The sequence below is a fragment of the Phalacrocorax carbo genome, chromosome 3 (genome assembly GCF_963921805.1).
Source record: "Phalacrocorax carbo chromosome 3, bPhaCar2.1, whole genome shotgun sequence".
Lineage (NCBI taxonomy): Eukaryota > Metazoa > Chordata > Aves > Suliformes > Phalacrocoracidae > Phalacrocorax > Phalacrocorax carbo.
This window is the reverse complement of record NC_087515.1, coordinates 54,420,121-54,439,905: the sequence shown is the minus strand read 5'-3', so window position 1 is coordinate 54,439,905 and position 19,785 is coordinate 54,420,121. Positions and strand designations below refer to the sequence as shown.

Sequence of the window (19,785 nt, the reverse complement as noted above, 5' to 3'; positions counted from 1 at the left end):
TAGCTGTTACGAACCGAATTGTACCTGGTGCTGTGAACCTGGCAACCCATTATCCAGTCCAGTAGCAGAAGAGTTAGCATAAAGCTGTTTAAATATTAACTTTCTAGCTTTTTGTCATGTTTGGGCCAGATCATCAGCAAAAGTTAATGAATTAGTCAGAATAGTATCAGTTCATAGCTGGGAATTTGGCCATGAACTGTTTTCTCTTTAAAACTTTGATATGACAAAGGGAACCTGTGCCATTATTATTCATGCAGTTTCCGTTTTCTGTATGTCTTTCAAATGCTTCAGAATTGTAAAGACACTGAAAATAATTGTCTTTTCAAACAAACTGAAATGTTCTTACAAGAAATGCTCACAATTCATCTTACATATCAGTTAGTAATAGGAGCTTTTATTTTTCTAGAAGACTCACTGAAGTTAAGTTTGTGACTGCATTATCTATGTTCCCACAAAACTTATGAAGATAGCCTAGTCAAAAAATATTTATTTTTCCAGCTACATAGCATCTATTCCAAATTTAGAAAGTAATTAATTCATTCATTCCAAAAATAATCCTAAAACCAACCCACTTACCTGAGCCTGGCACACAACAAGAATTAAGCATAAACAAAACAGCTTACAAAACGTGAACATTTGATTGTAATTAAAACAACAACAACAACAAACAATTATAAGTCAATACAATATTTCAGTCAAGTAATTCTTGGCTGAATTATTACACAGAAAATTAGAGTACTGGGTACACAGAAGTAGATAATCCTGTAGTCTTGAAACTTGGTATGACCAAGGACTCTACTAGTTCCATGAAGCAGAGGACTGCAGATACTTAAAGGGCAGAGAAGTACATGATTTTTGCTTTGGAGTATGTTTATTCTGCCTTGTCCTAATAATATATGACTAAAGGTGTGACATGTAAGTTGAAATATAAGGGCTTTTGGTGCTACAGTTCATGATGGGTGCAGGCCCACCTCGCTGAAACTGTCACCACCTGCAATGGTGTGCTCCATCACTGCAGCAGAGAATGCAAAGATGCAGTTAAAATAGGCTCAACATGTAAATGTGTACCATCTTACTGTATACGTACTTTTCTTCTCATGAAGAACTGCATCCGTGCCACTGAACGTCACTGTCATTTTGGCATTTTCAGCCAGCGTTAAACACTCTAGTTTTTTCCTGGTGAATAGGAAGGCCCTGTTGAAATTGAGAAGGAAGAAATATTGACATAGGAAGCAATATTTTTAATTCAATTCAAATTATTCAACTCGTAGTTATTTGTCTATAAATTATTAATTTACTAGCGCTGTCTTGTATCCATTTATATCTTTCAGATACTGCACTCAGTATTTGAAACACTGACACTTTCTTCTGCCTGAAGTGGCTGACTTTTTCAGGATGCATGACTACATGAATAAGATACTGTGTGAGAATCTAGTTACTGCATTGCAAAATGTTACAACAGCATCCTGGCTGCTCAGGTTAGGTCCTTTCCCTACAATGAATTAGAAACACCTCACCCTTCTTTTGTGAAACCAGGCAGCATCCAGCTAAACAGATGTAAGCAGCTCTCCATGTAACATTTGATAGGAGCAGGAACTTGAGCATTTACTATAGAATGAGCAACACATTGTAAATCCACCCTTTACTTGACCTTGTGGTAATTTACGGGTGGAGGTAAACCACAAGCTAAAGGCACAAGCATGTGCACCACTGCTGTAGGCAAAGCTGCAGCAGCATGGCAATATTGGTTCTGAGCAACAGTTGGAAAATATCACTGATATGCAGATACCCACAATGACATAGTTATGAGGTTCAACAGAAAATTACCTGCAAATAAAATTTCTTTCTGCTTCACATTTCTCTGCACATTCTTTTTCATTATTTGTCTTGTAAAACTGTTTATTTCGACTAAGTAGCCAAACACCATCTGTTCTTAAATAGTCATCCAGTATATCTCCTTTCACTACAAGGGAAGGAGAGGAATTAGACATTAAAAATGAGAATGCTGCAGTTAAGAAGATCTGTGACTTTGAGCCCCATTTTTCATGTAGCATTGACAGGTGAAGGCACCCTTTATTTTGTGTAATTCTGGGTAAAACATTTTAAACTCTGAGGAAATTTCTGTCTCCTGACAAATTACAGCTGTATGACTGGAACATGTCATAGGAAAAAACATCTCTCTCAGATGTAGAGAAGCAGTTCTGAAGAGAGTTATGTGTGGGTTTGAGCAGAGCCCAAGAAATGTGAAACGAGTGAGAGTGGCTGGAGAGAGGGACTAAATGGTGTCAAAAAAACATCAGTCAGAGAAAGATGAAGGGAAGTGATATCAATATTAAAGTTTTGGAGAAGTATGAATTGGGGGGATGTGAGATCATGACCTCCCATGTGGATGGTGCAATCACTGCATTTTACTGGTCACTAAATAGTTGTTTGTCCTCAGATATCTTGCCCTGGAGCAAGAAACCTCAATCATAAGATGACTATATAGTCTCTTACACTGGCCACCATTACTTTTGATGTAATGGGTTGAGCGGATTTACTAATGAGTATGTCAGGCTGCATCTCTGTTGCAACAAATTAACCCAAGATTTAAAATTAGTAGATCAGTTAATATTGTTATATCTGAAAGCTGCATGTGCATAAGATGTATATGATGTACCCACTAATACATTTAACACTTAGTTCCGATATGTTGCTCACAATGGAGTTTGCCACCTAACTGATCTTTTCCTTTAATCTCTATAAAGATTCTATGTTTCTGTTCCTAATTTCTACAAAAGTTTATTTCAGTATCTAGCATCAGGTTACAATGTTACAGAAGTTATATGGTTTAATTACGTCACTTTTCAAGCTAGATTATTATTGACAGACACAGGAAATTCATAATCTTGTACAGCATTCTCACAGGTAACGTGAATTATACAAAAACCCATGTTAGGCTCAATTCACTGCAATCACTCCAGTGTAATTACTCCCATGACATAGGTCATGCATCACCTACCTCCGCATGACATATATTCATATAAAATAAAAGGTATTTGTGCCACTAATGGAAGTAAGATGATTAATTGCCTGAGGGCAATCTTCTGTGACTCACTGCAGAGTTGGCTCAATGCTATAAAATCCACATCTTAAGAAATCCCTTACACTGAGGCCACCCATATCTAATCTTACTGCTACAGTAGGACTGTCTGGAGCACCAACACCCTACCAATGTCTCCTGATGGACTAAGCAAAAAAGGTGTTTCCTCTCCTGACCTTTTTCCTAAGATAACTGAGGCCACTTTTCCAGAATTGCAGGGGATCAGAATAGGAAAATATTACTTTCCAAACTTTACTGTCTCATCTTAAAACTATATGTTTGTCCAAAGAGCTCTACTTTGGACACCATTCCTTTTCAGTGACCATAAAAAGGATTTATTTCAGTTGTATAAGAGCGAACACACAAGATTTTGGGTGGCATGCATAAGTGAAAAGGCAGCACAGATTGGCAGAAGCTTAGATAACAGAAAAGAAAATGTGATGTTAGTTGCCTGAAAAACACTGCAAAGTGTAAACTTAAAAAAGAATACAATATATTCAAAAATGCAGCAGGGAATGTATTATTCTGGCTAAAGCACACATCTTTACAAACTCAGACATGACACATGCTCAAATACATGTGAGTAAACCAATTTCTTCTTTTACATATGTAACTTTCTAGACTTCAGCAGTACTAATCCAGAAGACATGAAAAATATTTTTAAGGCAGTTTTGTGAACCATCACTCTGGAGAAAGTGAGTTAGAGTTGATAACAATAAGCAAATAAAAATAACTTTATCATTTGTCTTTTATAAGCCAGAACGATGATACATCCCTGTTATTCTGTCATATTAAATGTCTAAGCTATTAGAAAATCCTACAAACTGTACTGATATGTTTATAACAGTATTTTTAAAAAGTAATTTAAGGGCCATACAATGATATGCAATGTTAAAGTACTAGAGAATATGATATCTGGTTGAATTCCGATTGAAATGTATACTACAGGTAGAATATTTATTTACAGAATTCATAGATGAGCTTGAAATTCATATATAACCTTTAGTGGAACACCTATCTTCTTTTGGAGTTGTAAAAAAAAAATTCCAGACATATTCCTGGAAAAGTTGATCTGAGTTACTGAAGACTAATTTTCTACCTACTGCCCCCAAGAAAACAAGAGAGAACATTTTCTTGTAATTGCTTGACAACAGAAAATGTCAAATTGCTGGAATATAAAGGAGGGTTTTCATTTTTAATTTTGTTTTAAATATTTCATTTAAAAACTTCTAAACTCCTGCCATAAATGAAAATCAGGATCACCGTGCTTAGCAACGCTTGGCAATAAAAAGAGCTTTGGCATTTCATCCAAAGCCTGCTAAACCCAGAGACAGCCATCTCACCGACTGCTACGGGTTTTGTAGCAGGCTTTGGGGCTGCTTTCCAAGGGTGCCCCCATTTCTGGCCATGGGGCATGTTTGCAGGGAGCCACTTGCTCCCCATGCAGACACCAAGGCTGTTGCTCTTCTGGTGTCTCTAACGAATGCGACACTGGAGCAACCACAGCTCTCGCTTTGCTCAAGAGCAACTCTCGCGGGCCAACGAGCCCCAAGTCTATCATCGTCCAGGTAAGTGGCAACACAGACCTACCTTCACCAAATGGAGCCTGCAAGCGTTTGGCCCCCGCCTCACCTAGGCAAGCAGAAGGCAAAGGACTCTTACCTGAACTGAGCAAGAAAAGAAAGAGAAAGGCAGCTGCGGCTTTGCTAATCCCCATTTTGGCCCAGCTGGCAGGTGCTGGAAGCTGTGTGTGTTGGTGCACAAAGTTTTATTGACTCGCACGGGAGTGAGGCGGCATCAAACAAACAAGGCAGGTGGGTTAAGTTAATCATTCTCCCATGCTGTGCCCCCCTTTGCCACGGTGTGTCCATTCAAACAACCTTGAATTGGATGGATTACCAAATCAGGCTGAATTGTTTGTACTGGGTGCTAGGGAATGCAAAGGCACTCTCTTGTTTTGTGGGGCATGTTTTTGTTCTCAGATTGCTTGGCCTCACTTTGCTAAGGTAAAGATGGGGATCATGGTGGTGGAAAGTATGGGAACCCAATCACAATGTAATTCTACACGGTCCTGTATAGTTACGTCTCAATGATTTTTTCAGTCACAGACTTGCACTGCTTAGGTTGGAACTTCTGATTTATGTTTTTCTGTACGCTAGTCCCCAAACCCAGACCCTGATATTGCTAACTCCGTATCAGAATTTCTTTCAACGATTGCCAGTATCCTTCCTGGGGAAAAGAAGCTTACTTCCACTGCTGTTCCCCATTTCACAGTTGCTTTTTGTTCTTCATGACTTGGGGGGCAGTGTTCACTTTGGTTCACTGTATAATGTGTCTTTGCCCTCCAGGCAAAGCTCCTGATATCTTAGGTCTGCCCAGACCTTAGGGTGCACACAGGGTGCCCCATGCATTTCAGCATCTTCACCTCCATCAAACCCATGGGGCTCAGCTAAGACTAGCTAGGCATTCCAAGCCTAAGTGCACTCAGGAGTCTCAACTGGTTTGCCTGGCAAGTTGGTATAGCCTTCAGCTGGGGTTGGTGGGGCCGAGAAGAACAGTTAGGAGCAAGGTGGGAATCCCACATATTCCCCTCTGTGTTGGGGGAATGATGATTCTGGAAAGGCCACGTGCAGCAGCCACATCCTGTGAGCACTGGTGACTAGATGAGTCACCTGGGGTAAAAGCAGTGCTCAAAAGGTGCATGCCTCTAGGGCACAGGTGGGAAATGCACCATGGACTGGTGGGGAGGCAGTGGGGAAGTGGCCTTTCTGCCTCAGCTCAGCGGCACTGCAGAGGGTTCTCAGCAGGGAGCCAGTGTGTAGCCCACAGTCAGGATGGGCAGAAGAAGTGATGCCAGGAGGAAAACAGCTGGTTGGTCTTGGTAACTTTTTTGGCATCAGTTGTGTCCATGTATCATCACATCCACATCTCCTCCACATCCCTACTTCCACAGTCACTTTTTAAGCGTATCATTCAACCCCAACCACACCTGGCAGAGGGATGGAATGCTGATGGTCCTCCATCAGAGGCTTCAGAAAAGCTTCAGAAAATCAGTGGTTGGACAGAGAAAAGAAATCAAAATTTGTTTTCCATAAGGACGCTCGTGGTGGAAGCAAACACCATTAATTTCTGCTTGGCTAGTCAGCAGGTCTGTACCCTCCAACTGGCATGTCAGCACATAGAACCATAGAATTGTTAAGGTTGGAAAAGACCCTTAAAATCATCAAGTCCACCCGCTAACCTATCACTGCCAAGCCCACCACTAAACCATATCCTCAAGCACCACATCTACCCTTCTTTTAAATACCTTCAGGGATGGAGACTCCACCACCTCCCTGGGCAGCCTGTTCCAATGCCTGACAACCCTTTCAGTGAAGAAGTTTTTCCTAATATCCAAACTAAACTTCCCCTGGCACAGCTTGAGGCCGTTTCCTCTCATCCTATCGCTTGTTACTAGGGAGAAGAGTCCAACCTCTGGCAACATCCACCTCATACACATGGATGTGGAAGAGACAGGCTGTCCTAATGGAAGCCAGGCGTATCCCACAGAGAGATTATGGGGACATGAATGGGAAGAAGCAGGATTAGGGGACCATTTGGGAGTGAGGAGGGCATGGAGGACCTGAAGATTTCCCAGTTTGATATAGGGGAGAGGTGGGGTCACCACAAGATGCAGCAGGACATGATGAGCAGGGGTATGAACTACGCGGAGCCAAGCCACTTTTGTTCTGCCACTGGCAGCATTACTTGCTCTGCCTTCAGATAGCAAATGCCAGAGACTATAGATGCAGAAATCTGAAGCCGCTCTAGGTCTGCTAGTAAATAGCATGGAAAAGACTTTTCTCTTGCATCTCATTTAAATTTTTAACGAATCAAAAGCAGAGAAGTTTTAACACCCACTTTCTATTAGAAACAATGGAAGCCACATCTTTGTTCATGGAAAACTATGGTGTAATTCTACCTGACGTTGTCTGGGATTATTTGGAGAATGTGCAGTCCTGGTAATGTCCAGAAGAGTGCAGCAGATGATACATTTTTGACAAAGGAGGTGACATTAAACCACCAGTGTAAGCAAATATGTCAGTAAGCACTCATGATACTTGGCAGGAGACGTTTGTCCATAAGGTTGAAAAAATCCCGAGGGTTTTATTATTCTTTTTTGCTCATTTCACATCACTTGCTTATAAGGAAATATGCAAATATGCTTTTCTTTTTGCTCTCAGTTCCCTCTTTTCCTTCCCACCACAATATAAGAGACTTGAAGTTGATTGGTTTGAACCTATGTAATAGTAACAGGTTCAAAAGCTTTATTTTCTCAAAGTGATATTCCATGTAGGAAAGACAGCATGTCAGTGTGAAATACAGAATAAAATAGAATGAGAATGAATGAGGGGAAAAGCCAAGTGTAACATTGTTACTGTAAGATACTGAAAAGCATAATAAAGGTTATGATGCACTGAAAAATAGAGGCACCTATTTGGAACAAAAAAAACCACCCCCAAATTTTGTGAGAGCATAGCGCAGATTTCATCTAAATTAGAAAAATGAGAAGGAGAAGAAACAACTCCCTTGAAAAGGAAAATAAATATGGATAAAATGAATAAATGAGTTGTGAGCTCAAACTAGCGTTCTTAAATTCATTTGGAAAAACATAGATATAGAGCTGCACAGTAATGAAAACAAAAGAATTTAAATATCAAGTGTCAAAATGAAAATACGTTATGCTTTTAGTTGGGAGAAAGAGAGATTTGTACATCTTTGCTCATTCTATACCTTTGCTAAGGAACATCATGCAGCTCTGCTGCACTTGCTTGGAGTGTGTACTCTAAGTGATGAACATGAGACTTGTCAGTTAATCAAGAAGACAATTCCAGCCCCTGATTCAGTAAATTCTGCCAGTGGAATATATATATTTCTGCTGACTTCAGAGGTCTTTTAGACAGGCATTGCATAATTTTAATCCTTCAGATTCAGTTAAAGACTCTTGCAAGGAAAACAAATCTAGGAATAGAAAAGAAAATGAATGCATCTCCAAATAAATGAGTGAGAAATCAAATACCCCTCATCAAGGACAGTTCCTCTGTGAGTAAATAATAACAGAAAAATTCCTCTGAAACCCATCTCTCTATACTTTCCTGAACAGAATAATGTGAGTCACAAGCTCCATGAAATATAAGTTAGTTATTGTTTCCTCATCAGGTACAAGTATGTTCCGAAGAACCAGTTTTTAAAGTACTTTATACTTTCTCTAGTCACTAATTTTCTTTTCCTGGTAAAGACACATTGATAGGAGTAGCAAGTAAGAGATCAGCCACCAGAAGTAATAGAGTGGATAGTGAGTGGTGGGCACATCTTCTGTATTGCTTGGCTAATTGGTTTATTTTTCAGTTTCATATTTCTCCATGTTTAGTCACAGAATTCCCAACTCCAAGCTGGTTTCCAAGGGGAATGAGCGCAGTGTCCTCTCTAATGGTTTCCTGCTTCATGGTAGTTTTTGCCCACTGACACAAACCTGAATCAGGTAGACTATTTGGGCACGGTTTAGATACACTGAGCACAGAGCAGGACCTAGCTCCATTCATCAACAACATGTGAAAGTTATTTTTATAAATTTTGGTACCTCATTTTTGGGGGTTTCTTTTACTGATCATTTGCGTGTTGTCATGGATGCTTACTTTTTTTTTTCCAGAGGATGCCACTGATGGTGCTGATTACTATTAACATCAGAGCTTCCACCTAAAATCAGAGCCCAAGCACTAGGTGCTTGAGATAGGTATTAGACTTTCTCAACCCTGAAGAGATTACTCTGGTGGCAGGCAAGGTGTGAAGAGATAAAATGGCATGGCCAAGGCAGTGGATGGCCAAGGCAGTGGCATGGCCAGAAATCCACGTTGGCCCTGTCCACTTCAGAAATTGGTGCACATGAGCACTTGGATTCACACGCAACAGCATATTCATTGTATTTCTAATTAGCAGAGGGAGTGTCTGTGAGAAAGGACATGAGAAAAAGGCAAGAAGCTAGTGCCTTCCCCATCTGCAGCAATGGGTCTGCTATTTATAAACCAGGGGCAGCAAATACTCCACTGCCTGTCTGCTGCGAGGTTAGTGAATTCAGGCTTATTTTGGAGTTGAGAGGAAAAGACGGTGTAAGTGCCTAAGCATAATCCTTTCCCAGGCTGTGAGGCAGGTATGGTTCAAAATCTATATGTAAGTATTGAAATCTTATAAATAATACTGACTTGAGGCCTTATCCATACACCTGAAAGATCCAATGAGGCTGTCTGACAGAGAAAAACCTTACAAGGAGTAAGGTTTAAGAACTACAAGTCAGACAGAACTGGGAAGCTGTGTGGGGTGGGTCAGAGGAAAGACAGAATGAAAAAGAGTGGGTTGTTTTGGCTAGGGATTATATTACTAGAGGAATACACAAGAAGGATTTTCAAATATAGATATATAAATATATGTTTATTGTAACATATGTATGTATGTATGTTTGTGCATATATATATAATGAATGCTGCAAAGAAGAGTAGATAGCCTATTCACCATAAATGTGGATGATAAGGCAAGCAGCATGGATCTAAATATACAAAAGAGATTTAAAATAAAGATTAGAAAAAAAATATCTCTTTCACACGAAGGAGAGTGAAGCACTGGATTTTATCCTGGGTAGGTTGTGGGATCTTCATGACTGGAAGTTTCAGGAACAAGCTTGATAAATGTCTGACAGATATGTTGGGTCTGTATGTGTTCCTACACCATGATGGTTGAACTAGATAATCCTTTTTGTTGTCCTTTTGTAAATTAGATTTGTGACACCTAAACAATTCCTCAAATCTACCTGCTCTGCTCAGTTGGCAGGCAGCAGTTCAGTGCTGTAGGTCATCTATTAGAGCATTCTGATTTCCTTTGGGAAGAGTCCAGCACACTGAATCTTTGCCCCAGGAAGACTGATTGAGCAGAATAACTCTTCAGAGAAAGAAGAAAAATATCTTCTCCAAACAACCCTGGGAACACCCAGAAATCTCCTTTCTCAAAAACTCTCCAGTATGAGCCTACAAGCAACATGATTTCATTCAGGTGACAGCTCCTCCTGCCCCAGGGGCACACTGAGCACAGTCGGTTTACCCCTGCTTTTCACACCATAACTGCAACTGGAGTTGCCTCACCTTGACAGTTCAGTTGTTTTTAGCTGGAGTGCCTCCCAGCTATGATGAGAAATACATGCAAGTCAGACTTGTTTAGGCCTGATCTCCTGGCCTCTGCCAGTTCTCCTGCAGTCGGTGAGAGAGAGGTTGTGTCCTCCTGGCACCCACCAAACTGGGGCTCTGGCTCCTACCCAGCAGCTCTCTTCCAGCCAGCCTCTCTCAGCATCAGCACCACGGGCGTCACCAGCATGCTCCCACCACCACTGAAAGCTCTTTTCTTGGAATAGCCAGATAATGAATTATCAGATAACAAAATGTTTCAGAAAAACACCTTGATGTAAATGATCTTGCTAAACAAGAGACTGATATTCATTTTAGTCTGTATGACCTGCACATACTGGTATATGCAGGAGACACACCTGAAGGACAGAGCACACTGACAGCATACTCAGAGGAATAATGTCCATGTTAATAGTCAGAAACAGGTGGCTGTCTAGGCCTAACTCCTTCTAAAATTGAAGGTTTCTATAGCCTGCTGCCTTTGAGGAAGGTTTGAGGCACAGGGCTAGAGCTCATTTCCTTCTGGAATTGTTTGGTCCCATATTTTCTTCTCCTGCATGTGGATACAAACAACTGAATCTTTAATTTGAAATGTACTGCATACACCAAAAGTGTGAATTTGTGCCCTTTACTATAGCAACTGAAGGGCTGGAAATAGGTCCCCAGAAGCCACCTAGTCCATCTCCCTTCCCTCAAACAGAATCAACTCTACCACGTCCCTCCTGATGCTGCATGAACAACCACAGATTAAAAGCTTCCCAGGATGGCAATTCCACACCTTTCTCAGGAAATCAGATAACAATTATCCTTACAGTTAAGGCTCTCCTGATGTCTAACCTAAAACTTTTTGCTGTGGTATACTTCTTTCACATCTTATAGTATGTGAGAAATTAGCAAGGAAGATATATATATATATCTTACAATAGCTTGATAATATCAAGTAGAATAGCAGAGTTGTAAAAAATAACCCAGGATAGTACAAGCGTAATAGTCCTAGTAGTTCCTCTGTGTGGATGGGTATTTTTACGTAACAAATATACTGGCAGGCTTTTATAAAATGCATTCAGACAAATGGACGCAATATTAGGTTTGAAGTACATGCAGAACACCTCAAGCAAAACACATAAAACTAACACACAGTAATTTATATTCATATATAACTAATACATATTCATTATATATTAATGATAAATTTCAGCAGTGCTAAAGCAAGTAGGTGTATGACAGTAGTGCCCCAAAAAGCTGTTTGAGAACAAATATCTGAGCTGACATTATTGAGACTACTGCTATGCCTCATAGCCCTGTGCTGAGCCACAGCCTTATGGCCACCCCTGTGCCTTGTGGCCCCAGACTGTACTCCTCCAGTTGTGCTTCAGTTGTACCAGCCAGGCTGCTCCTTATCCCAGCAAAGCTTGCATGCAGGCAACACAAGAAAGGCTACATCCCTGCTGTTTACCACATTGTTGACATTTGTCCTTCTCCTACGAATGGTCCTAGATCACCTTTGTTGTAGCTGTAGACAAAGCTAGACCTGCTGGTACTCTGACATATTAGGTGGTAAATACTCTCTTGGCAGGTGGTAAATCTTGGGCTAGTTCAGGAAAAAGCCTGTCTCAGGATGTCTTCACATGAGGGCGTCTATCCTACTCCTGCTGTAAAACATGCTCTGACAGGGCTGGGGACAGTATAAGTACTATTGGGTTGAATGTAGAGTATGACAGCTCCTGAAGTCTGTGAAGTGCATGTGTTTGTCTGGCTAGGAGGACACTTTGCTGGAGAGCTGAGCTGGTCACCCAACCTACCCCACCTGAGCAAGACAGACGCTTCTTGTGCATCGGCTCCTGTATGGGCTCTGACTCCCCACCCTCCCCACCAGGGGAATCACTACCTGGAGACAACCGAGGCACGTGCAGGGGAACAAACAGGAAGGCACAAACCCTCTCCTGATGGCAAGGACCATGGAGAAAACCATTCGCTCCGTAAGGAACTCCCCATGAGTCCATCGGGGCAGTGCCTGGCAGCCCCTAGGCAGGAGCAGGCAGCCGGGGCCACCGGGGCAGCCCCAGCCCCAGGCATCGGGCACCTCCCCGGGGATGGGGACAGGCCGAAGGCCGGGCTGGGACAAAGGCCCACGGGTGGGCCTGCCTTGGTGGGACCCGTGGCCAGGCAGGGCTATGGGGAGCTGAGGGCCGGCCCTACTGCGGCATCGCTGGGGCAGGGGCTGACGTGGGGTCACGGGCTGTGGGGGAGCCCCAGGGGGCCGGGCAGGGACAGTCTGGGCTGGTGGCTGGCAGCTACAGGCCAAGGAACTGAGGTAACAAGAGCTTATTTCCCTGTCTTGCCCCCATGCCAGAACTATGAAGTCCTTTTCCTCTGCACACACAGTTTCTTTAGTTATAAACAACATCTGTCCAGAAGAAGCCCATTTAATTTCATGCCTTTTAAATCCCTTCCTGCTCTCCCAGGAGCTGCCACTGCAATGCATCCAGCGCCATGGGGAAAAGTCCAAGGTCAGAGGCATTTCTGTAGAGAAAAATCTGTGAAAGCAGTTTCTTTCAGTGGAGAATCTGAAAGTTCAGGACACTTGGCTGCTTCTTATCTTTGTGCCCACAGATGCACAAATGTATCTACAATAAGGACCTTTTATCCTCAATTTTTTTTCCCATAATTAACGTCCACTGTGACTTTTCCTGCAGGGTGCAGGGCTGGGAGCTGGACTGGCACAGGAAGCACTGGCGCAATCGCCCTTTACAGCCCTCGGGAAGAAGTTACTCATTTCACTGAGCAAAGAGATAATAATCTGCAATGACATCTATTATTACATGTTTTATTGGGTTTAAAGTAAATGTCAGAACTGTACATAAGAACACAGCAAGCTATAATGCTGGACAATACTTACAAGTACAACATATGAACTATTTAGCCCTACGTTCGCCTTGTTTCCTCCATATTTCTCAGCTATTATGTTGAAATTTATTTTTCTGTCCTAAACTGGGCCTCCCTTTGAGAGGAATCTTGTTCCTTCTCATCTGAAGGGAACATTTCTCACTCAAACCTCTTTTTTCCCTCTGATAGAAGTGGCAGTGATCAGCTGCCTATCCTGTCACAGGTCACTTGTTGGTGACCGAAATTCACTAGCATAAAATAAACGCCGAACAATTGTGATGACTGCATATTTTTAATTTAAATGAACTGTCAGAAGTCAGCTCAGAACACAGGAAAGAGCTAACTTTCTCCAGTAAAATGACAACAACATATAATTTGTCAAGATTTAACATTAAGACTAAAACAGTCTCAGACATCCTCAGCTCCTGCTCTCCAGCAAATCTGACACTTAGCTCGTGTTTTTGGCAACTGGGTTTTCTAGAAAAAAAAAAAAAGCGTATTATTCCCTGTAAAGGACTGTTCCACCTCTAAAACAATTTAAGAATATGTGCTTTTGGATGAAGTCCCTTTTAATAACAGTTTTATTTTCCTTGGAAACAACTTGACATTAAATTCCTACAGGCAGAAGCTACTAGCCTTTATATTAGGACATGCTGGCCAACCCATGCTGTAATGAACTATTTTTATTCTCCTCCCTTTTCTGATGTGAGGTCATGCCATGTTCTTCCCTGGTGAGTTAGCAAACAGCTTCTCAGTACCATGATCCTCTGTCCTCTGTGCAGCTGTCACCTAGGTTCTCTTCTGCCCTCTCTCTTGCTTCTGGAGTTTCAGACCATCAGGTTATGCAGATTTCCTGCTTGAGACATTACGTTTTTTCCTGGAGGAGACTGAAAAAATACAATCTTTAGCTCTCCTGCTTCTTGGCTAGAGATGCTAGGAGGAAGTATTTGTGTAAAAAAGGGACCTATATTGGCTGCCTGGGGTGAGAAGAAGGAGAGCCCTGTCTACCTAAAGGTAGGACAGTTGCAGAAAATGTCCCTTTACTCTTCCCTCACAATCGTGCCTCCATGTGTGGGAGCAAACCCAGGGACAGAGCACTCAGGCAGGAGCTGTGTAGTGTGGCCCCATGATCATCTGCAAAACTTGCAGATTTAGGGGCTTGCAAATGCCTTTTTAAGGTTTAGCCCTACATTTGCAAATTAAATGCATACTTAGGCACCCTGGGAAAGAGGCCTTGGTGTTCAGAGACATTGTACAAATGCAATTCTTATTTTGCACCTGAACTTCACGTTAACAAAGCAAAACAAGCTCACTTGATCTAGTGAGCTAGAAATGGATTTAGCTGTCGATCTTGGGAATCCTTCCAGAAAGCATATTAGCTTTAATCACCCTTTGCACAGGGATATAAACTATTATTTATGTTTGAAAAACATGTTTTCTTTCAACGACCTTACCTACTGCTAAAAAGAAGGGAGGAAAGATGGTTACTGCTAAAGCAGCATCTAGGCTTTTGTTCACAGTCAAGAATATTTGGTATTGCTATGATAATATGCTTGGCAAATAAAGCATGCAGCGGGATTGGAAAACTATTTAAAGTTCAGCAACTCAGCTGTGTGGCTTGTTCAATGAATTGTTTCTCCCACTGAACAAAGACTGGGCTTTTTCATCCACTTTTAGGGGACCCACTTTTAGCAGTCAGAATAGCGACTTATCTATGTGTATCTTAAGCAAAACATCACGGGTAAGCTATGGCTAGATCTCCTTTAGAAAGCCAAGCTAGCAAAGTCACATCAGTAAAACCCTCATAAAGATATGGATATAGGAGAAAAAAATGCTGGGCAGGGCACAGCCAGAATCTGCATTAGTAACTCTTACGTAACTACAACTACTTTTCGGTATTTTTATCAGTTTCACTGCATCAGAAAAATTAAGGTGAAAAAGTCTATCAGTTATCTTCTACAGATGTTAAAATAATTCTGTGGACTGGGAATCCTTTGGAACAGAGTTCCATTCCATGTAAATAAAGGTGGAAGAGGCTTTTTGTTTGCTTGCTCTTGCTGTGATGGCGGTCTAGGGACGTGGGCAAGACAAGATTTGTAAGTGGAGTTAAGATTTTCTGTTAGATCAACTAATATATTCAAAAAAATTAGATAAATTTTGTGCATGCAAGCCCTTCTTTGCGCCTAAAAGCTCATCTAATTTTTCCAGCCATGCAAGGTGGGTTGATAAAGGTGGTAGCAGGACAATCAAGAGATACCCAGGGGCAAGATAGAGCAGGTTGCTTCACATACACTGTAAGGCCATATTATTTACTTTGAAGCAAGTCTTTTTGTATAGGCTTACTCAGAATACTAAAATTCGATCTAGATAACCGATTCCATTTTATAATAAATATACAGAGACCAACATTGTTGATATGATCCTGGTATTACACATCATCTAGAAGTATTTGAGTGTTGGTTTAAATTCTGTTTTTTCATTCATTTTCTAAGAAAAACAGAATTTGTAACAGATTATTACTTTTTCCCTAATGGAAGTGATCTCACACACAGAACACCAAACTGCTGACTGGATTTAATCCAAACTTTTCTAAACAAGAACATCTGGTTGAAAGAGACTAATGCTAGAAAATTTCCGTTTAAGAGCAAAACAGTATTTTGAACATTTTGTGACTTATGTACAGTAGCTGCTATAAAGAAATCAGTACAGTAATTTTTTTTTTAAAGTTTAACTATATTAAAAGCAACGAGCAACTTTTAAAAATCTTTCTCAAAATATTTGTATATTTCACATTTAGAACCATGATAAAACAAAAAACTTAGTTCACAGACAATGGTGAGGTTGACAATATTGCACTCAATGAAATAATTAATAAAATTAGCTACTGATGCTATAGTATCTTTACCCCTACTACAGAGGTGTAAAATCCTTAATATAACACCTCAGGTGTCAAATATTTCTGCCTCCTACAGCAGATGAAAAACTATAGAGTTATGCAGCCTGTGCCTTCTAAACCAGTATATAACAGAGAAATTTGTAGCCTAGTATAGTATAGTGCACTATCCTTAAAGGCAAAATAGAATGAAAAAGTTTACATAAACCCAAATCAGATCAGTAATCTTAAATCAGTCTAGTTCTCTGCTGAATTGTGTGTGTGATGATAAAAACTGCCTGGGTAAGTAAATCATCCTTTGTCAAGTTCTTCTGTTTTTTTCAAAGTAATTTTTGTTTCAGTTGGGTTTTTTTTTTCTCTATAAATATATCTCTCCATTTTATAAGATTTTCATATGAGAAGTAAAAAGGTACAATACCTACACACTGCTAGTCTTTGTTATTCAGACTAAGTCTTCTAGCAAAAATGGCAGAATCAACACAGAAACAAATCGGGTTTTTGAGAGACCCAGTTAAAAGTTTTATCAGGTTCTATTACATATATGTAAGATCATTAAGCACAGCACAAGTGAAACCATAGACAATAAGTGCACAGTGATTAAGATGAAAGAGGGGTGATATTTCCACGGGAGTGATATGAACAATTAATTTTGTAATGTCTTAATGCAATGGATTTGACAGCTTTGTGACAGCTTTGTAAGTCAAGCAACAGAGCTGTTTTAGCCTTGTATCTTTATGAGACAACAAAGTCAAGACATTTGCAAAATTCATGTTGGACTACTGTTACTCTTCTAATAATGAGTGATGAAATTACAGTATTATCCAATCAAATAAGATAACCAGAGTCTACTGGGTATATCTACTAATGTATATTGCATGTAAATACATGGAAAAAGTGGATCCTTTAACAATAAAAACTGCAAGTTTGGTTGTTCAGTTAGAAAACGAATTGTTGAAGAAATGTTCTTTCATATATATAATCTGCTTAGCTCTTGCCAAGATAATGGACATGGTAACAACTGTTAGGGTTTTATTTTGTTGAAAAACTTACTCGATATTAATACATATCCTATGCCATTATTCTCTTCCTATTGCACAAGTGTGCATTTATTATAATAAATCTAATAACTTCTACACATATTTTTAGGGAATAGCTATTTGATTGCTCTTGTTCATCTCTACAGAATATTCATTGTTGGAAATAACTGGGTATTGCTCAAAAGCTTTCTCAGCTCTACTAAACCATCAAAAGTAGCAAGTGAGGACATGGGATAAAGGACAGCAACATTTTAACTGGCAATATTATACAGCCAAACTGGCTCTAGGACTGGGATGAAACAGTGCTCCTCCTGCCACACGTACATGTTGTTGTAAGCAATAGAGATTTTGTCACTGGAATTTACAAAACATGCTGAAGAGAAAAAATAAGAGCCAGGCTGGCCTTTGATATCTGTGTTGACTCTGTGGGGAAATGAACAAAGCATGCATTTTTTAAAAAAAGTAAATTGATGTGACCAAACCACAGGCAGCAAAATTCACAGCTCAAGCAGTTTGAAGTCCTTAAAAATTATTTCTATCTATTCTTTGCTCTCCAAGGAGAAGATCAGGATGATGAAAGTCTTGTGCAATAGATATTTGAATCTAGTCCAGGGTGCTTGTTATTTAAACACAGAGTGAAAATTATTCCTGGGGCTGTGAATGCAGATGATTATTTGGGTGTATTGACATTTCTAGACAGCTTGTCAGTCTTCTTCTTAAAGATGGCACTTCATTATATTGTCAGAAACAAAAGCAATGTTATTTATGACATTTTCTGGCAGAAATGGTATTTGGAGGCAGGGATGACCATGATGGAATGGGCTACTCAAGAAAAAATGTGCCCTTGCAAAACAAAACATTAAAACATTAAAATAGTTATACTGAGATATGAAGGTTCATTAGTTTAGTATAATAAGGAATGGCAAAGACTCAAATGCATTACAGCTACCTTGTTCTCTTTTCCGTCATTGCATGTCTTAAATTATCATGGAACAGTAAAACGTATTTATGTATCTTAATAGCTAATGGGAAAAAACCTTCATTAGCCTCACTGTGATATAAATTCTTTCCAAATAGGGCAGAAGAATTATAGCTAGGCTGGGACTTGTTTAAGTAAAACATCTAATACCATTATAGACTCCCTAGGGAATCCTCCAGGGACTACAGCTGCTGCTTCAGAAAGGAGTGTATCTCTCACAAATCCTGTAATATTTCTGCCAGCCCGATCCACAGATCTCAAGAACCTGAAGATTTCTAAATGGCCCCAGCCATCTTTTTTGGGGCAGTTAAATCCTACCTCTGATGTTAAAACACTGAGACAAGGTGGGTACTGGGGGTCTGGTGTCGTTTTTCCTTTGCACTGTAATTGGTTGTCAACAACAGTGCTGAAGAGCTCTGAAGACTTATATCAACCTGGAGAAGTGTATCAACCTGTCCAATGGAGAAGTTTTGAGCTGGCTATTTGATACGTTACTGCACCGTGTGTACTCCAGCGCTGAGACTCAGCAACTGTCCTGAATTTGCCATACACAAAAATGAAGAAAAAGTCTCATCCGTTTCCACCAGATGAGACCCTGTGAAAAATCCCACCTAATGCCCATTGTCAAGGATGAGAAACCTCCAAAACAGAAGGGTTCTTTGCTGACTCTTTTCTTCTGCCTGCACAGCATCTGGAGGAGAAAATAACCCCCATGCTTGGCAATCATTGTGATGGCTGTTAGGTAAGTTCCAGAGCATGGAGACTACCAGAGCCACATACTGCTGTCTGAAAGGCATTCACAGTCCGAAGCACACCTATGGAGAATCTCTGTGTCCCACAATTCAGCTTGATGTCTTCATGATTTATGGAAGGCCCTGAAAGAAAACTGGAAGTATAGCCATTAATAATGCAGGAGGTCAGTGAAAATTTTGAGGTCACAAAAGACCTAGAACAATACAACCTCTGTGAAAGCTGGAAATAGGTGTGAGATTCAGTCATGGAGAGAACAGGATGTTTTGAATGGGTGCTTCACCTGTTTCTATTGTATAATGTGCTGAAATACAGAGCATACTGAAAGAGGGGAAAAAGCAATCAGTTTGGCTATTTATCAGAGTGTTAGTTTACAGTAATTTATAATGGATTATATTTCTTTTTTACTCTTAAAATTGAATATAATTTTAATGCAGCACTTGGAATCTTGTATTTTGAATATGCATGCTGCTTTCCAGGAGAGGGCAGTCCATTCCCAGGATCAGTTGGCTGCTGTCATGTCCTTAATCTGAGAAAAGTAACTAGAAATTCTGACAAAGACTGAAAGTTTCTTAGGCAGGGCACAACCAAGACCCCAAGATGTTAGTGCATATTGGACAAAACTGTCTTGGACAAGACAAACTAAATGTCTTCAGCTGTCTCCCTGAAGAAGAAATAATGTAAATCTATTAGTGACAGTACTTCAGTAATCAGTAATGTGCAAAAAGGAGGCACAGAAGTGTACTGAATGTATCATCACAGCTGTACAAGGACAAATAAATAGTATAACCTGAACTTTGCCTAGGGAGGTCTTCTCCCTATCTATAACATAAATATCATAAATCTGTATGCTATAAAGGCATAAAAGCTCAAGATGCAGACAGGAGCTAAGACTGGCCTTTTATTTCGTTCTTCAACTAATTTAATTTCATTACTTTTAATATTTTTAT

The 19,785-nt window shown here is 40.3% G+C and overlaps 1 protein-coding gene across 2 annotated transcripts in view; it reads right to left on the bottom strand.

Annotated features, from left to right (window-relative positions):
* Positions 1-4,868, bottom strand: part of LOC104044644 (plasminogen) — a 28,873-nt gene extending 24,005 nt beyond the window's left edge. For both annotated transcript variants that reach the window (XM_009504501.2, XM_064446952.1), the window contains exons 1-3: positions 4,745-4,868; positions 1,828-1,963; positions 1,088-1,194 (exon numbers count right to left, since the gene is read on the bottom strand). In XM_009504501.2, the coding sequence (XP_009502796.2) occupies positions 1,088-1,194; positions 1,828-1,963; positions 4,745-4,799 (298 nt within the window). In that variant the 5' untranslated portion in view covers positions 4,800-4,868. The remainder of the gene's footprint in view (positions 1-1,087; positions 1,195-1,827; positions 1,964-4,744) is intronic.
* Between the last annotated feature and the right edge of the window lie 14,917 nt (positions 4,869-19,785).